This window comes from Rhamphochromis sp. 'chilingali' (genome assembly GCF_963969265.1).
Source record: "Rhamphochromis sp. 'chilingali' genome assembly, chromosome: 21".
NCBI lineage: Eukaryota > Metazoa > Chordata > Actinopteri > Cichliformes > Cichlidae > Rhamphochromis > Rhamphochromis sp. 'chilingali'.
The window spans coordinates 2,782,789-2,801,707 of NC_137949.1; the positions used below are offsets into that span (position 1 = coordinate 2,782,789).

The 18,919-nt window shown below is 38.1% G+C and overlaps 1 protein-coding gene across 3 annotated transcripts in view; it reads left to right on the plus strand.

The window, feature by feature from the left end:
• The first annotated feature begins 11,532 nt into the window (after positions 1–11,532).
• rragd (ras-related GTP binding D) overlaps positions 11,533–18,919 on the plus strand; it is a 76,007-nt gene continuing 68,620 nt past the window's right edge. For all 3 annotated transcript variants that reach the window (XR_013970291.1, XM_080870964.1, XM_080870965.1), the window contains exon 1: positions 11,533–11,743. Coding sequence is in view for 2 of the 3 variants with exons in the window: in XM_080870964.1 (XP_080727090.1) it covers positions 11,548–11,743 (196 nt within the window). In the remaining variant the exon portion in view is untranslated. The remainder of the gene's footprint in view (positions 11,744–18,919) is intronic.

Sequence of the window (18,919 nt, forward strand, 5' to 3'; positions counted from 1 at the left end):
GAAACATTCTCATATATCGCATATTTGTTTCATGTTGTGATGAATTCTTTAGTCAGTTATGTGGACATTTGAAAAGTTGTAGCAAACAAACATTCTGCAGCTTTTTGAAAACTCCACAGCAAAAAATGAAATTGAAAGGTTTCTATACTTCCCCTGACAATTAACATTTAACTGTCTCTCATACATGTTTGTGCTTACAGATTCCCTCCCATAGAACACAGATCGCAGTAATAGTGCATATTACTAGCTTGATTTTAGAGCCCTACTGCTTGCCTGCATAAAATGACCAGCTTTGCCTGTAGGGCCTTTAATTAGGTTTCCATCACTTTCTGACAGAGTCAATGAAGCATTGATTTGATTTTCCCTTCAGAAGCTACTGCTGTGGCCACTGAGGCCAAATGCTAGATGTCACACCAGGATCACTGTGTTACACAACAAATGCAAGCTTTATGAGGAGCTACACCCAACTGCCTGACTAACATCTGAGCTGCAAGGGTGGGACTTTGTCTAAGCAATGACACTTTGTGTAAAAACACCCACATTTAGGGACATATACTATGACATGAGTACAACATACCCAGTGTGTGTTTCTGTTTTTGCGATGCACTATCAGCAGTCAGGAAAGTGGTCATGAAGCAAGCTATTCAATTCAATTTTATTTATAAAGCACCAACTCACAACAGTTGCCTTAAGGTACTTTATATTGTAGGGTAAAGACCCTACAATACACAGAGAAAACAGAGAAAAGTCAGATGACCCCTATGAACAGGTTTTTGGTGACAGTGGGAAGGAAAAACTCCCTTTTAACAGGAAGAAACCTCCACCAGAACCAGGCTCACAGAGTTGTGGCCATCTGTCATCATTTTTTAATATACACTTTGAAGGATATATCCTGGTCCAAAACAACTACAAGGTTCCTCACAATGTTACTGGAGGCCAAGGTAATGCCATGCAGATTAAGCATCTGGTTAGATACCATATTTCTAAGACTTTTAAGGATTATCTCAATTCAGACGCAGAAAATTAGAGGTCATCCAAGTGTTTCTGACTTTAAGACATTCCTGTGGTGTAAATATATATATATCTGTTATGTGGCTTCATGGATAAATAAAGATTGGTGTCATCTGCATAGCAGTGAAAATTTATGCTGTGGCTTTTAATGACACTGCCTAAGGGAAGCATGTATAATGCAAACAGAACTGGCCCTAGCACGAAGCCCTGTGGAACTCCAAAATTAACCTCAGTGTGTGAAGAGGTCTCTCCATTTACATGAACAAATTGGAGTCTGTTAGATAGACAGATAGATTCAAACCAATACAGCACAGTATGTTTAATATCTACAGCGTGCTCTAATTGCTGTAATAAAATAGTCAAAAGTAACAAACGCCAATGAGTCCACTGTCAGAGGCCATAAGAAGATCATTTGTAACCTTCACTAAAGCTGTTTCTGTGCTGTGATGAGCTCTGAAACCTGACTGAAACTCCCGTGTTACGTAGCCTATCAATAGAGATAGAATGATCATATTTTAGATTGAAGCATTAATTAATGGCAGGACTTCTTTGAGCAGTCTTGTAGGAATGGGGTCTAAAAGAGGAAGTAATTACTGAAGGAATCCTTGGCTTCTTATTTCTTTATATAGCATCACAGAGGGCTTTTTTTTAAATAGTGGAACTATTTTTTCCTCTATACTATGTGCAACAATAATGATGATCTTCTAAATTAGTCAGGCGCCATTTCTTTTCAAGGACACCAGTTATCTGTTTTAAGGTGCAAAAAGTCAAATACTTCTGATTTGAGGCTTTCTTTTCAGAGGAGCTATAGTATCCAGTTAGTAGGGGTGCAACGATATTCGTATCGATATTGAACCGTTCGATACAGTGCTTTCGGTTCGGTACGCATATGTATCGAACAATACAACATTTGTAATTTATTTTATCAACTTTCCTTCTGACGATGCTGTCTGTGTTGAGCGCTCAGTGAATCTACGTTCGACTACTCCGCCTAGGCTGCACTGTCGAGCGCAGATCCACTGAGCGCTCAACACAGACAGCATAGTCAGAAGGAAGAGCGCAGGGCACCTCCCCCACCCCTCATTCAGATCTGGCGTTTGGAATTATTTTGGTTTTCATGTGACGTATGACCCTGAAGGTAAGCGAGTCATGGACTAAAGTAAAACAGTATGTTGGATGTGCCATGCAATGCTCAATTACATGGGTGGGAACTAGTGTGTTAGTGCAGTTAGCTCGTTAACGTGTTGGCCGTCTAGCCCCATGCACGGGGCGATCGGCGGTAGCTCGTTAACGGAGATTTGCCGTGTTGTGGCGTTAAGGTCATTTCAACGAGATTAACCTGAAAGCACTAGTGGGAACACAACGAATATGACTGCACATTTACGCCGACATCATCCTAGTGCAAAGACAAAAACAACAAGCATGCTACTAACTTTAGCCGAGTCATTTAGACAGCTGTTAGCACATGATTCTCCTTATGCTGCTGATAATATAGCCCAGAAGAAGCGGATAGTATAGCTTTTATTTTGGAAAGAGACATTTCTCTGTAATAAACTCTCTTTTCCAAAGATGAGTGATTCCTCAATCAGATACAGGGCTCGCAAAATCGCTAGCCCGACGTCCGGGGGCTAGCGATTTTTTTCAGACGGGCTACCCTGCCCGTCGGGCTATTGTAGGAAGGAAAAATATATGTCAATGCTTTTGCATTCTTTCAGAAATGTAGCTGGGTAATTATGTCATTGGCATCGGTGAGCCACTGTCAATATGTGACATATTGAAATCGCGTTTGAATTTGCGCTTGTTTTTTTGCTTTCACTTTGCAATCGTGCGAACTGTGTATAGAGAGCGACAGCACTGATCTGTGAGTGATGATAATTTGTGCACCAATTCCTCTGACATGGTCTTATTAATCGTTAGCTTACTATGCAAACATGACAAGTGAAATCTCCCGCAGCTTAAACATGTGAGAGGTTGATCACGCAGAGAATCGCTGAGCTTATGTGAGTCCGTGTGTAAAAGCAGCAGTATATATATTTTAGCTCTGCTGAGCCAAATAAGACAGGTCGGGGTGAAGAAGTGACAGCCAAAGAAAAGCTTACCACAAAACGGAAAAGTTATGACAAATCAGACTATAAGGCAAAAAGAAAGTGCAGCTTTATGGTTTCATGGACAAAAGAATTTCTGTGGCTGCAATATGACGAGCTAAATAACCAGGGCTGCACATAAGTGGTCCGCAGGTGCGCATTCGCTGTCAAAATAAAAAACACGCACAACGGTTAGGGTTAAATTTAAAAACTGTACTTTTGAGTTAAAATATATATTTATAATTTTAATAAATGACAAATTAAAAAGGCATGAACATTTTTTTGTATCGAAAAAATATCGAACCGTGACACCAAAGTATCGAACCAAACCGTGAATTTTGTGTATCGTTGCACCCCTACCAGTTAGTATAGTATCCTGTCATTTCTTTTAGCACTAGGAAGGCCCAGAGCCCAGCCATTTGGCTTTTCTACCTTTAAAACCCGGAGAGCAGCCAAATGGCTGGTAGGCTTTTAGCTAAGCTTTAGCTTCAGGCAAGTGGAAGCTAAATTGGCTAGTCATTCATATGTAAATTGGGTTGTTACCTGGGAATTCTGGAGGGAGGGGAGTGGGGGTGTGTGGATGAGGGGGTGGGGGAGCTGCTAAAAGCGGTGAGCTTCCTTTTGTTTCATCTTGATGCATTCTCAATCATCCAGGGAAACAAATCTCCAAAAGTCACCAACTTGGAGTGTTTCAGTTTGCCATCTTAGGGAGAAATCAACACACATGGGTGTATGTCCTTTGTTGCTGAGATTTATTGATAAAAAACAGTACAAAAAATCAACCATTTGTACACATTTTTACAAATAATTATAAAAAGTGAGTGAGTACATTTCAACATTTTCAGCAATCACTCACAATCCTGGCACTGCCATGGTATCTGTAGTCTGCATTTACCTTGGCTTGGCTTCCTGATCAATGCTCCACTACCAAAAGGAAGCCAAGCCCTGCCACCCTTTACAACAAAACAAGGTGTGATCACATTGATGCCACAATGGACGACTGATCAATGCTCCACTACCAAAAGGAAGCCAAGCCCTGCCACCCTTTACAACAAAACAAGGTGTGATCACATTGATGCCACAATGGACGACTGATCAATGCTCCACTACCAAAAGGAAGCCAAGCCCTGCCACCCTTTACAACAAAACAAGGTGTGATCACATTGATGCCACAATGGACGACTGATCAATGCTCCACTACCAAAAGGAAGCCAAGCCCTGCCACCCTTTACAACAAAACAAGGTGTGATCACATTGATGCCACAATGGACGACTGATCAATGCTCCACTACCAAAAGGAAGCCAAGCCCTGCCACCCTTTACAACAAAACAAGGTGTGATCACATTGATGCCACAATGGACGACTGATCAATGCTCCACTACCAAAAGGAAGCCAAGCCCTGCCACCCTTTACAACAAAACAAGGTGTGATCACATTGATGCCACAATGGACGACTGATCAATGCTCCACTACCAAAAGGAAGCCAAGCCCTGCCACCCTTTACAACAAAACAAGGTGTGATCACATTGATGCCACAATGGACGACTGATCAATGCTCCACTACCAAAAGGAAGCCAAGCCCTGCCACCCTTTACAACAAAACAAGGTGTGATCACATTGATGCCACAATGGACGACTGATCAATGCTCCACTACCAAAAGGAAGCCAAGCCCTGCCACCCTTTACAACAAAACAAGGTGTGATCACAGGGCTTGGCTTCCTTTTGGTAGTGGACAATTGATCAGGAAGCCAAGCCAAGGTAAATGCAGACTACAGATACCATGGCAGTGCCAGGATTGTGAGTGATTGCTGAAAATGTTGAAATGTACTCACTCACTTTTTATAATTATTTGTAAAAATGTGTACAAATGGTTGATTTTTTGTACTGTTTTTATCAATAAATCTCAGCAACAAAGGACATACACCCATGTGTGTTGATTTCTCCCTAAGATGGCAAACTGAAACACTCCAAGTTGGTGACTTTTGGAGATTTGTTTCCCTGGATGATTGAGAATGCATCAAGATGAAACAAAAGGAAGCTCACCGCTTTTAGCAGCTCCCCCACCCCCTCATCCACACACCCCCACTCCCCTCCCTCCAGAATTCCCAGGTAACAACCCAATTTACATATGAATGACTAGCCAATTTAGCTTCCACTTGCCTGAAGCTAAAGCTTAGCTAAAAGCCTACCAGCCATTTGGCTGGTGGCGGGTTTTAAAGGTAGAAAGGTAGAAGCCTGGGCCTTCCTAGTGTTAGTTCATGAAGTTCCTTCAATCTAGGACAATAGTTCAAACTAAATGACACCTGACACATCCATGCTGAAGCACGAAGTGGCTCTAACTGTAAGGGGTGACCTCAGCAGACAATGAATGAAATAACTGTACTCGTAGTTCTCATTAAGGCTTGTTTCCACAATCTGTGATCATGTTATTGGTTGGGTGTTTTTTAAAGTTCAGCTATAGTTGCAGCTATAGTTTGTCCAGTTACTGTAACTAAAGCTTAGAAATGACCCAAACCTTTAGAAATAAAACAAATATTCTAGGAAGACAGATATCACCTCAAAAGCAAATTCTGAAGTATAAATGCTAAAATGATCACTTCAGACCAATCCTACTGCTTTCTGGCCTGATCTGATCCCATCTGTTAGGGCACTCATCTCCACTGCGTGCAGATTGTTTCTCTCCTGGCTGAATGTTGGCTCAGCGGGACAATTGATGAAAAACTCGAGGGTAATGGTTGCGTTGGCTTGTGTCACTGCACAGCATCAGGCACTCGTCAGCTCATCAGTCTTTCTTGGGTTGTCTGACAAAGCTAGTCTAAATGTGCTTTAGGTAAAAAATGTAGAAAATGTAAACACATTAAGATGTGGGTAGATCTGAAAAAAGACTGCAACCAAGGGTAGTCCCCCGAACGTGGAAGAAAAGACCTATGACCGGCCCAAATTTCACTTCACAACATGGATTTCTACATCCTCAAAACATGGCCCAAAAGGCGTGCAGGAGTCTTCGTGTCATTAGAAACTGTTTGCCCCATTCTTGATGGCTTCGTTTTTTTGCACATTTGTAACACCTATGTTTCAGATCAGATCATCTGCTCAAGCCACGCACCCAGTTTGGGGGTCACTGCCCCGAGTGCTTAGATTAATTCTTTTCTTAGTTAATTCTTCCTTTAATATGCTAAATTAGCTTGGGAGAGTTTTTTACTGATGTCTTTGTAAATATAGATCATGGAGATCAGGAGTTATAAGATGATCCGATCTCCACATGAGAGGTGGCTGGAACAAGTGGGGCTCGATTAGGGCTGGTGTAAAAGGACCAAGAGGATGTCAGTAGCAGCATGTCCTCTTTCACTACATCAATGAATCTTTAATATCATCCTTCTCTTTTCCTCCTGCCTGGCAGCTCCATATTAAATATCCTTTGTCCAATATATCCACTATCCCTCCTCTGCAGTTATCTAAACCATCTCAGTCTTGCTTCTCTAATTTTATCCCAAAAAAAACACACAACCTGAATTCTTCCTCTTCAATAATCCTGTCTAACCTTGTCCATCCTAGTCACTCCCAGTGATGATCTTCAAAGCACAATAACTCACTGCTGCAAGAAATGTGCAGGTTTATTTCGAAATCAAGTTACTATTGCTTATACAGTGTAATACCTTGAAATTGTTCTTTAGGATAAATCAGAGAGTCAAGTCTCTCTGATTTATTGCTGTATGTTTCAAAGGAGCCGTTTTAACAACTGACCTTTGGAGTAAGCATATCAGGGTCTAAAGGAAAAAGGCAAGAAAGGACTTATTTTTCAATAAAAAAAAGAAACAGTTTTTGTTATGTTGCCCATGTTTCTCTCTCTCTCTCCTTCAGGGATGTCAGGCATGACTCTTTGGGCCTTAAACCAATTGTGTAAAATTGCAGAAAAAGTTTCAGTAGCTTATTGTCCAGACAGGCTTGTAATTAGCAGTGAAAGCTGCTTATTAATTAGAAAACAGAACATTTTTGTTAATTCACAGCAACTTTTTTTTTTACCAAATAAATGTATGTCCTCCTTTACATTTTCCATAACCATGCAGTGGGACTGGAGTGGATAGGAGTCTTTGCCGGGGCAATTCTAGCCCCTAAGCCTCATGTTTGGTACCCCTGCTATGGTTCATGTAAAAAAAAAAGAAGACAAATGTGACACATATAGTACTCTTGCTTCCCTCTCTTCGCAAGCACCTGTACTTAGCATGCAAGCCAAGAACCCAGAGTGATGATAAAGCTGAATGAATGCTGGCCCTAGCCCAGCACTGTGATAACGTGAGCCATCATTTGCGGTGAAGCCAGTCACTGCTTAACTTCAACAGGTAACAAACTGATGAACAGTCAGGCTGCAGCCTCTGTTTCTACCTGTTCAATGCTTTTACAGTAGAATCACTTTAAAGTCTCTTTGTGCTGGTTTGATCATCTTTGCTTTGTGTTCATACCTAAATACTAAGGGAAATATATGTGTGACCAACTGTCTGCCATCTATAATCCAGTTTTGAGATCCACCCCCAGACGCCTTAATGCCCACTCACATCCTGGGCCATTTGACCTCAGTAAATCACATGACAGGTTGGAGCTAGGTTTCACAATGAATTCACCTGAAACCTTGGCTGATTGTGACCCACACCCATTTTCACCCCTTGGCTCGTGTGATTATATATATTTAATCTCTGTAATGTTCTTGATATTTATATTGATCTATTTGTATATATTAGAGCTATTTCTTATATTTTTAAGTGTAATATATTATATTATTTAATTTAGTTTAGTCGCTTGTTGAGATTTGGCACTATATTTGCATTGGTGGTGCTCTCATTTGGTGCTGGCTCTCACTCTGATATTGTATCACTTCCTGTTCCTGTTACAATATGCATTGGTGTTTAGTGTAGCTTAATCTGTGTATCTCAGGTAATAATAAACCTTTAAATCATATACTGAGACACATGGCATAGAAACTGATTCCCTGTGACCCCTCTTTGGGCAACTTATTTCTTCATAACATTCATATTTATAATAATGGATTATACAGCAGAGGGGAACACATTTTATTATAGCAGCTGTATTTTGAAGTTTATGTCTAAGTTGTTCAGTGCCATGGGCCCAACACAGTTCAGAACAGTTACCTAAACTCTACTATTTCTTGACAGTGCATTTATTACTTCTAGGCAGGACTACTGAAATAAATTGTTATTAGGTTATCCTAAAAACTCGCTGAAACCCCTTTGGTTGTATCAGCAATGGTACTGACGTGGACTAGAGAGAAAGACATTCTCTTCATTGGCTCTTTCAAGAATCAAATTTAATATCCTTCTCCTCGCATGCAACACATACAAGGTCTTGAATAATCAGGCCCTATCTTATCTTAAAGACATCATAGCACCATATCACCCAGATAGAACAATTCATTCACAGACTACTGGATTACAATTTTTAAAAATTAAATGAGAGGCAGAGTCTTCAGCTCTCGGGCCCCTCTTCTGTGAAACCAGCTCCTAGTTTGGATTAAGGAACAGCCACCCTCTCTACTCTCAAGGTTAAGCTTAAAACTTTCCTTTTACTTCTCTATCACATCAACATCCTGTCCCAGGGTATTACCCTGACATGTAGCTGTCTTTTTCGATTATCATGTCTCTGGTCTTATTCACATTCAGAAGCAAATGGTTTCTCCTTGCCCATTTCATAAAATTATCTAGTGCTCTCTACTTCTCATGCCCATTACTAATACATCCAGCCACTGCAGAGTCATCAGAGTACTTCTGTTGGTGGCATGACCTGAAGATGTCCTGAAAGTCTGACGTGTGCAAGGTAACAGCACAGTCCTCTATGGAACTTGTGTACTGTACATGGCTGTTACATGTCTGCAGGCTGCATCTTTTCTTTCCCTCTCCCTTTGCTCACCATTTCCCCAGGTCCACAGACTGCAGGCTGGTGTCAATTTGAGGATCTCCAGTTAATTAGAGGAAGGAGGCTTTGATTGGACAAACCAGGAGTGCACACCCTGACAAGGAAACTCACCTGTGGCTGGAGGCGGCTCTGTTAGTGATGGGATTTCTGGCTCTTTTTAGAGAACCGGCTCTTTCGGCTCCCAACCGGCTCTTCAGGTTGTTTTGTTGCTTTAATTAATTTATTATTAACAACAATATAAAATTATGCACGAACGGAATTAGTCATGTAAAAAAAAAAGTGGTTTATTTATATATGTTTATATATAAATATATACAGTGGCCCCTAGAGACAAAGCACGCACAAACTCCAAAGAATGTACAAACTCCAAACCACATTTCTAGCGTAACTGAACTTGCAAAACAGAGCTACCTGGATCACTTAAATTACACAATTGAAAGCATATGTGTATTGTTTGTGTATTTATACACAAGCACTCATATAAATAATTTTAAAACAACAACAAAAGCTCAACACTGCCCCTAGCATCCTGGAGCACTTCTGTTGTGTTTTGTACGTGCTTCGGAGTTCGTACGTGTTTTGGAGTTTGTACGTGCTTTGTCTCTGGGGGCCACCGTAAATATACTTTTATTTATTCACTCCACATAAAATGTAATAAATAAATCATATAATACAAAAAACAACTATTCACATTGAAACTTTTAACAATTTAAATTTTCAGCTTTTTGTTAATTTCTAATTTAGTTTCATGCATTTCATCATTAACTTGCACTCGCACTACTACACTGCCATTTTAACCATTTTAGGTTCAGGCCATTAGGTGGCACAGTGTATTTGTGGCAGGATAGTGCTAACATGTAAGCAAGCTAGAAGACTGGCATCCTTGCTGGGCATCCAGTTAGGGAAGCAACACATTAATAAGAGAATTCTGGGTAAAACCAAAGTTCCGTTCCCTAGTAACTAGTTACTTTGAAAGTAACGAGTAACTTGAAGTAACTGAGTTACTTTTGATAGGAGTAACTAGTAATGTAACTAAGTTACTAATTTAAAGTAACTTACCCAACACTGGTAAAAACACAACCAATACAGCCTTCATTCTCACAATTGATTGTCCACAAAAATCAGAAGAGAATTAGGAAAAAAGGTTTTTAAATATGCTGCCCCTGTTTTCTGGAATAATCTGCAGAAGGAACTGAAATGATCAGAATTGCTTACCTTGGGGGAGTTTAAGTCCCTCTTAAAGGAACAAGACAATGACTCTTTTACTCAGTGTGATTGTTTTTAATGTTGCTCTTAATTAATCTGTTATTGTATATTGTTCACATGTTTGTATGGGATATTCTATTTGTTGTGTACATGTTTTTGACTTTTGCTGCCATGATGTCAGGTCTCTCTTGGAAATGAGAATTTTTATCTCAATAAGATTTTTTTTACCTGGATAAATAAAGGACTAATAATAAAAAGAATAAATAAAATATTATTGAGTTGCTGTTTTGTAATTGGCTAATTAGACATCTGTGTTAATGAGAAGTTGAATAAGTGTCCCCAATAAAGTGGACAGTAAGTGTATATCCCCCTCTTAACTCTTTGCTTAGTTCTACAGCCCCGTTCTGTCCTCCTTGGCTCCTCACAGGTCTGGTTCCATTCAGTATCACTGATGTGTTCAGTTGGTCCCATGTGAAAACAATTAGGTTCTCCACAGAGACAAACAAGAAACAAACAAGAAGACTCAGAAAAAGGTGTAAAAATGAAACACATATTTAGTAATAAGGATAAGATAGAACTTTATTAATCCCTCGGGTGGGTTCCTCTGGGAAATTCGATTTCCAAAAAAGCACAGCACAGATAAATTAGGTCGATGGGAAAACAACAACAAAACACACACTCGGCATGGTGCTATTATTATTATTATCATGTTTTAATAATAATGGAGTGCATTTATGTAGCGCTTTTCTAGGCACCCAAAGCGCTTTCCAATGCCACTATTCATTCACTCTCACATTCACACACTGGTGGAGGCAGCTACAGTTGTAGCCACAGCTGCCCTGGGGGAAGACTGACAGAAGCCAGGCTGCCATATCGTGCCATCGGCCCCTCTGGCTATCACCAGTAGGGTAAGGTGTCTTGCCCAAGGACACAACGACCAGGACAGAGAGAGCAGCCTGAACCAGCAACCTTCCGGTTACAGATGAGCTTCCAAATCCCCTGAGCCACAGTCACCCCAAGATGGATGCAGCTATTGTTTCACAGCCACATACGTCTGAAGATCATTCAGATGTCTTTTCCCTATTACCCTAATGCTTTGCTTTCTTTTAATGTGTAGACCTTTTTTGAAATAAATAGTAAAGCAAATCTTAAATAAATATTTATCAGAAATGTAATTTTAATTTGCTTCTAAATACTTTACTACAGTATGAGACGGAGTGTTGTAAAGCTACCAAGACTAAACCTACGCTTTGACACCTCCCTGCTTGGCTGCGTATGCAGCGACTGGAGGCGGGGACCGCGGGTGAAAGTTCACCGGCATGGCGCTCACGTATCAGGTGAACGCTGTGGGAAAGCTGGATACCACGAGCAGTTTGAATCCAAAACAAAACATCAGCATGACCAGTGAGAAAGTTTCAGTCCTGTGCGGAGAGGAGGACGAAGCTCTGGAATATGACGACGACGAGTACGACCTGGAGGCGTTCTCTGATGCCGACCTGAGCTGTGAGGACAGAGGTATGGGATTTTTGCAACTTCACTGCTTTGGAAGGTCACACACTCGGAAAACGGGCTGTTTTCTCTACAATCGTGGGCGTAACTAGCGAAGTTGTGTACAGCATGATAATGTCAACTGTGCACACCTACAGAAGTGCCAGGGGTACTGGCATTTATCACTGGTGTCAAGCCAGCCTCCAATTCGAGACTTGCAGTCAAGCCAGCCTCCAGTTTGTTTTACGTTCCCTGTGTATTCAAAGTATTACGGGAATGGATGTGGAAACCGGATTTCAAAATAAAAGCCAACTTCGAGTGAATTAACAGATATGTTAAGAACATAATAACATATAATTTAGGCTTTTTTTTTTTTACAAACTCTAATGTTAGATCTATATGACACAGCCTTGTACCCTAATTGTGCCCTGTCACTATCAAGGCCATCTTATTTTGGATTTCAAAGTAAAAGCCCTGTGAATCTTCATTTTTGAACTACTCTTTCAATGACTTAATAATGCTCTTAAAAGCAAAAGTCGTATTTCCAAATACTATTTGAACTTTATATCAACACTTTCCAACCACAGTCTTTTTACAGTGATACCATATCAATATCAAGTCAGTCTGATTTTGCCTTTCATAGTAATGGCCCTTTGAAATTGTCCATAATTGACTTAATCTTCTAACGATTCAAAATGCTCTAAAATGAAAAATTCTTGTTTCCACAGGGTAATTCCACCTTAGATCAACAGTATACAGCCCCACAGTGATACCATATCAATATCAAGTCATTCTGATTATGCCTTCCAAAATAAATGCCCTTTCAAATCGAGCATATATACGACCTACTTTTTTAACGATTTCAAAATGTTCTTAAAAAGAATTTTGCTGTTTCCACAGGATAATTTCACTTTAGGTCAACAGTATACAACCTCACGATGTTACCATATCAATATCAAGTCATTCTGATTATGCCTTCCAAAATAAAAGACTTTTCAAATTGCCAAGATACGACCTACTCTTTTAAAGATTTCAAAATGCTCTAAAAGTGAAAATTGCTGTTTCCACAGGATAATTTCACTTTAGGTCAACAGTATACAACCTCACGATGTTACCACATCAATATCAAGTCATTCTGATTTTGCTTTCAAAAATAAAAGCATTTTCAAAATGCCCATATCTGACTTGATCCTGGAACAATTTCAAAATGCTCTAAAATGGAAATTTCCTGTTTCCACAGGGTAATTCCACTCCAGATCAACAGTATACAACCTCACGATGTTACCATATCAATATCAAAACATTCTGATATTGCTTTAAAAAATAAAAGCATTTTCAAACTGCCCATATCTGAGTTGCTCCTGGAACAATTTCAAAATGCTCTAAAATGGCACATTCCTGTTTCCACAGTGATACCATATCAATATCAAGTCATTCTGATTTTGCTCTCAAAAATAAAAGCCTTTTCAAATTGTCCATAATTGACCTAACTTTCAGTGATTTCAAAATGCTCTAAAAAGGAAAATTACTGTTTCCACAGTGTAATTCCACCTTAGATCAACAGTATACAGCCCCACAGTGATACCATATTAATATCAAGTCATTCTGATTTTGCCTTCCAAAGTAAAAGCCTTTTCAAATTGTCCACAATTGACCTAACTTTCAGTGATTTCAAAATGCTCTAAAATGGAAATTTCCTGTTTCCACAGGGTAATTCCACCTTAGATCAACAGTATACAGCCCCACAGTGATACCATATCAATATCAAGTCATTCTGATTATGCCTTCCAAAATAAATGCCCTTTCAAATTGAGCATATACGGCCTACTTTTTTGACGATTTCAAAATGTTCTTAAACAGAATTTTGCTGTTTCCACAGGATAATTTCACTTTAGTTCAACAGTATACAACCTCACGATGTTACCATATCAATATCAAGTCATTCTGATTTTGCTTTCAAAAATAAAAGCATTTTCAAACTGCCCATATCTGACTTGATCCTGGAACAATTTCAAAATGCTCTAAAATGGAAAATTACTGTTTCCACAGTGTAATTCCACCTTAGATCAACAGTATACAGCCCCACAGTGATACCATATCAATATCAAGTCATTCTGATTATGCCTTCCAAAATAAAAGCCTTTTTAAATTGTCCATAATTGACCTAACTTTCAGTGATTTCAAAATGCTCTAAAATGGAAATTTCCTGTTTTCACAGGGTAATTCCACTTTAGATCAACAGTATACAGCCCCACAGTGATACCATATTAATATCAAGTCATTCTGATTTTGCCTTCCAAAGTAAAAGCCTTTTCAAATTGTCCACAATTGACCTAACTTTCAGTGATTTCAAAATGCTCTAAAATGGAAATTTCCTGTTTCCACAGGGTAATTCCACCTTAGATCAACAGTATACAGCCCCACAGTGATACCATATCAATATCAAGTCATTCTGATTATGCCTTCCAAAATAAATGCCCTTTCAAATTGAGCATATACGGCCTACTTTTTTGACGATTTCAAAATGTTCTTAAACAGAATTTTGCTGTTTCCACAGGATAATTTCACTTTAGTTCAACAGTATACAACCTCACGATGTTACCATATCAATATCAAGTCATTCTGATTTTGCTTTCAAAAATAAAAGCATTTTCAAACTGCCCATATCTGACTTGATCCTGGAACAATTTCAAAATGCTCTAAAATGGAAAATTCCTGTTTCCACAGGGTAATTCCACCTTAGATCAACAGTATACAGCCCCACAGTGATACCATATCAATATCAAGTCATTCTGATTATGCCTTCCAAAAGAAAAGACTTTTCAAATTGTCCACAATTGACCTAACTTTCAGTGATTTCAAAATGCTCTAAAATGGAAATTTCGTATTTCCACAGGATAATTCTACTCCAGATCAACAGTATACAGCCCCACAGTGATACCATATTAATATCAAGTCATTCTGATTTTGCCTTCCAAAATAAAAGACTTTTCAAATTGCCAAGATACGACCTACTCTTTTAAAGATTTCAAAATGCTCTAAAAGTGAAAATTGCTGTTTCCACAGAATAATTTCACTTTAAATCAACAGTATACAACCCCACAGAGATACGATGTTAAGATCAAGTCACTCTGATTTTGCCTTCCAAAATAAAAGTATTTTCAAATTGCCCGTAGACGACCTACTTGTTTGACGATTTCAAAATGCTCTTAAATTGAAAGATGCTGTTTCCACAGGATAATTCCACTTTAGATCAACAGTATCCAACCCGACAGTAAAACCATGTAAATTTCATGTTGGTCTGATTTCGCCTTTCAAATTAATGGCCCGTCGAATTTGTCCATATGTGATATACTCTTTCAATTATTTCAGAATGTTTTAAAAATGAAAATTGCTGTTTCAACACATATTGGGTTTTCATTTTGAAAAGCAAAATCAGACTCAATTGATTATGACAGAATTGAATCATAAAGATGATGTAAAAGGAAGCTGAAATTGCCACTAGGTTGTAATTGATAGTACGTTTATATTTTAAGTCTGTGGAAAGATGTCATGGTTGGTTTGCAAGCTGTTTTGTAATTTCTTTATTTAGAATGACATCTTTCCACAGACTTAAAATATAAACGTACTATCAATTACAACCTAGTGGCAATTTCAGCTTCCTTTTACATCATCTTTATGATTCAATTCTGTCATAATCAATTGAGTCTGATTTTGCTTTTCAAAATGAAAACCCAATATGTGTTGAAACAGCAATTTTCATTTTTAAAACATTCTGAAATAATTGAAAGAGTATATCACATATGGACAAATTCGACGGGCCATTAATTTGAAAGGCGAAATCAGACCAACATGAAATTTACATGGTTTTACTGTCGGGTTGGATACTGTTGATCTAAAGTGGAATTATCCTGTGGAAACAGCATCTTTCAATTTAAGAGCATTTTGAAATCGTCAAACAAGTAGGTCGTCTACGGGCAATTTGAAAATACTTTTATTTTGGAAGGCAAAATCAGAGTGACTTGATCTTAACATCGTATCTCTGTGGGGTTGTATACTGTTGATTTAAAGTGAAATTATTCTGTGGAAACAGCAATTTTCACTTTTAGAGCATTTTGAAATCTTTAAAAGAGTAGGTCGTATCTTGGCAATTTGAAAAGTCTTTTATTTTGGAAGGCAAAATCAGAATGACTTGATATTAATATGGTATCACTGTGGGGCTGTATACTGTTGATCTGGAGTAGAATTATCCTGTGGAAATACGAAATTTCCATTTTAGAGCATTTTGAAATCACTGAAAGTTAGGTCAATTGTGGACAATTTGAAAAGTCTTTTCTTTTGGAAGGCATAATCAGAATGACTTGATATTGATATGGTATCACTGTGGGGCTGTATACTGTTGATCTAAGGTGGAATTACCCTGTGGAAACAGGAATTTTCCATTTTAGAGCATTTTGAAATTGTTCCAGGATCAAGTCAGATATGGGCAGTTTGAAAATGCTTTTATTTTTGAAAGCAAAATCAGAATGACTTGATATTGATATGGTAACATCGTGAGGTTGTATACTGTTGAACTAAAGTGAAATTATCCTGTGGAAACAGCAAAATTCTGTTTAAGAACATTTTGAAATCGTCAAAAAAGTAGGCCGTATATGCTCAATTTGAAAGGGCATTTATTTTGGAAGGCATAATCAGAATGACTTGATATTGATATGGTATCACTGTGGGGCTGTATACTGTTGATCTAAGGTGGAATTACCCTGTGGAAACAGGAAATTTCCATTTTAGAGCATTTTGAAATCACTGAAAGTTAGGTCAATTGTGGACAATTTGAAAAGGCTTTTACTTTGGAAGGCAAAATCAGAATGACTTGATATTAATATGGTATCACTGTGGGGCTGTATACTGTTGATCTAAAGTGGAATTACCCTGTGGAAACAGGAAATTTCCATTTTAGAGCATTTTGAAATCACTGAAAGTTAGGTCAATTATGGACAATTTAAAAAGGCTTTTATTTTGGAAGGCATAATCAGAATGACTTGATATTGATATGGTATCACTGTGGGGCTGTATACTGTTGATCTAAGGTGGAATTACACTGTGGAAACAGTAATTTTCCTTTTTAGAGCATTTTGAAATCACTGAAAGTTAGGTCAATTATGGACAATTTGAAAAGGCTTTTATTTTTGAGAGCAAAATCAGAATGACTTGATATTGATATGGTATCACTGTGGAAACAGGAATGTGCCATTTTAGAGCATTTTGAAATTGTTCCAGGAGCAACTCAGATATGGGCAGTTTGAAAATGCATTTATTTTTTAAAGCAATATCAGAATGTTTTGATATTGATATGGTAACATCGTGAGGTTGTATACTGTTGATCTGGAGTGGAATTACCCTGTGGAAACAGGAAATTTCCATTTTAAAACATTTTGAAATCACTGAAAGTTAGGTCAATTATGGACAATTTAAAAAGGCTTTTATTTTGGAAGGCATAATCAGAATGACTTGATATTGATATGGTATCACTGTGGGGCTGTATACTGTTGATCTAAGGTGGAATTACCCTGTGGAAACAAGAATTTTTCATTTTAGAGCATTTTGAATCGTTAGAAGATTAAGTCAATTATGGACAATTTCAAAGGGCCATTACTATGAAAGGCAAAATCAGACTGACTTGATATTGATATGGTATCACTGTAAAAAGACTGTGGTTGGAAAGTGTTGATATAAAGTTCAAATAGTATTTGGAAATACGACTTTTGCTTTTAAGAGCATTATTAAGTCATTGAAAGAGTAGTTCAAAAATGAAGATTCACAGGGCTTTTACTTTGAAATCCAAAATAAGATGGCCTTGATAGTGACAGGGCACAATTAGGGTACAAGGCTGTGTCATATAGATCTAACATTAGAGTTTGTAAAAAAAAAAAGCCTAAATTATATGTTATTATGTTCTTAACATATCTGTTAATTCACTCGAAGTTGGCTTTTATTTTGAAATCCGGTTTCCACATCCATTCCCGTAATACTTTGAATACACAGGGAACGTAAAACAAACTGGAGGCTGGCTTGACTGCAAGTCTCGAATTGGAGGCTGGCTTGACACAAGTCATTTATCGACAGCGCTTCACTTGTTCCACATGTTGTCATGTTAGATTAAATACAATTAAATAGATGAAATGAATTTGTAATAACACCCCATGAAGACAAAGTTTCAAAATTCTTGCAAATTAACAAATTATATGGAGAAATCTAAAAAAAAACGATTGCAAATGATTAAAAAACAATATAAGAACAATATAACAATATAAGGTGTACAAAAATATTCACAACTTTTGCTCAAGTAGAACTACTTTTGCAGCCAAGTAGGAGTAGAAAGACTTTACAAAGAAACAAAGGAAAAACAAGAAACCTTCAATTTAAAGATAATTCTAAATTAAATAGAAACAGCTCTGCACTAGCCTAAACCGCGTTAATGAGGGCTCCTAACAATAGGCTACTATGGTCCACTCTCCATCATGACCTGGCACACTAGTCCCTGACTAAATATCCAGTGGCTCCTCCCACTCCTTGAAATGGCTATTAAATACCAATTAGCAATTAAAAAAGTAATAACAATGATCAATGTGTCATTCAAATATACAATACAACACAATGCAATACAGTTTTATTTGTATAGCACATTTATAAACCAAAGGTATTTCAAAGTGCTTCACAATAATACACAAGATCAAAATAAATCAATTAACAAAATACAGATCAGGTACTAGCACAGACAGAAGGGAGGCACTAATAGACAAGAAGAGTGAGGTAAAAAAAAAAAATAGGTATCAGACCTCAGTTCAGAAGGAAGGTCAGTTCATAGATACAGAATATCAACTAAGAAGTTAAAAGAACCAGTAGTGAAATTAATTCGTTTAGATGCGATAAGGGCACTAACTGGTCAGGAAGGCCAGGTTAAATAAGTAAGCTTTCAGTTGTGATTTGAAGGATTGGATAGAGTCTGAGGCACGAATAGAAGCGGGGAGCCTATTCCAAGGATTAGGTGCAGCTGAAGCAAAGGCACGATGGCACTAGTAATTGACCCGATGATCTTAGCGCTCGGCAACATACAGATAAGGAGATCAGTGAGATAACTGGGCGCAATGTTATTCAGAATTTTAAAAGTGAGTAACAAAATTTTAAACTCAATACGATATTTGA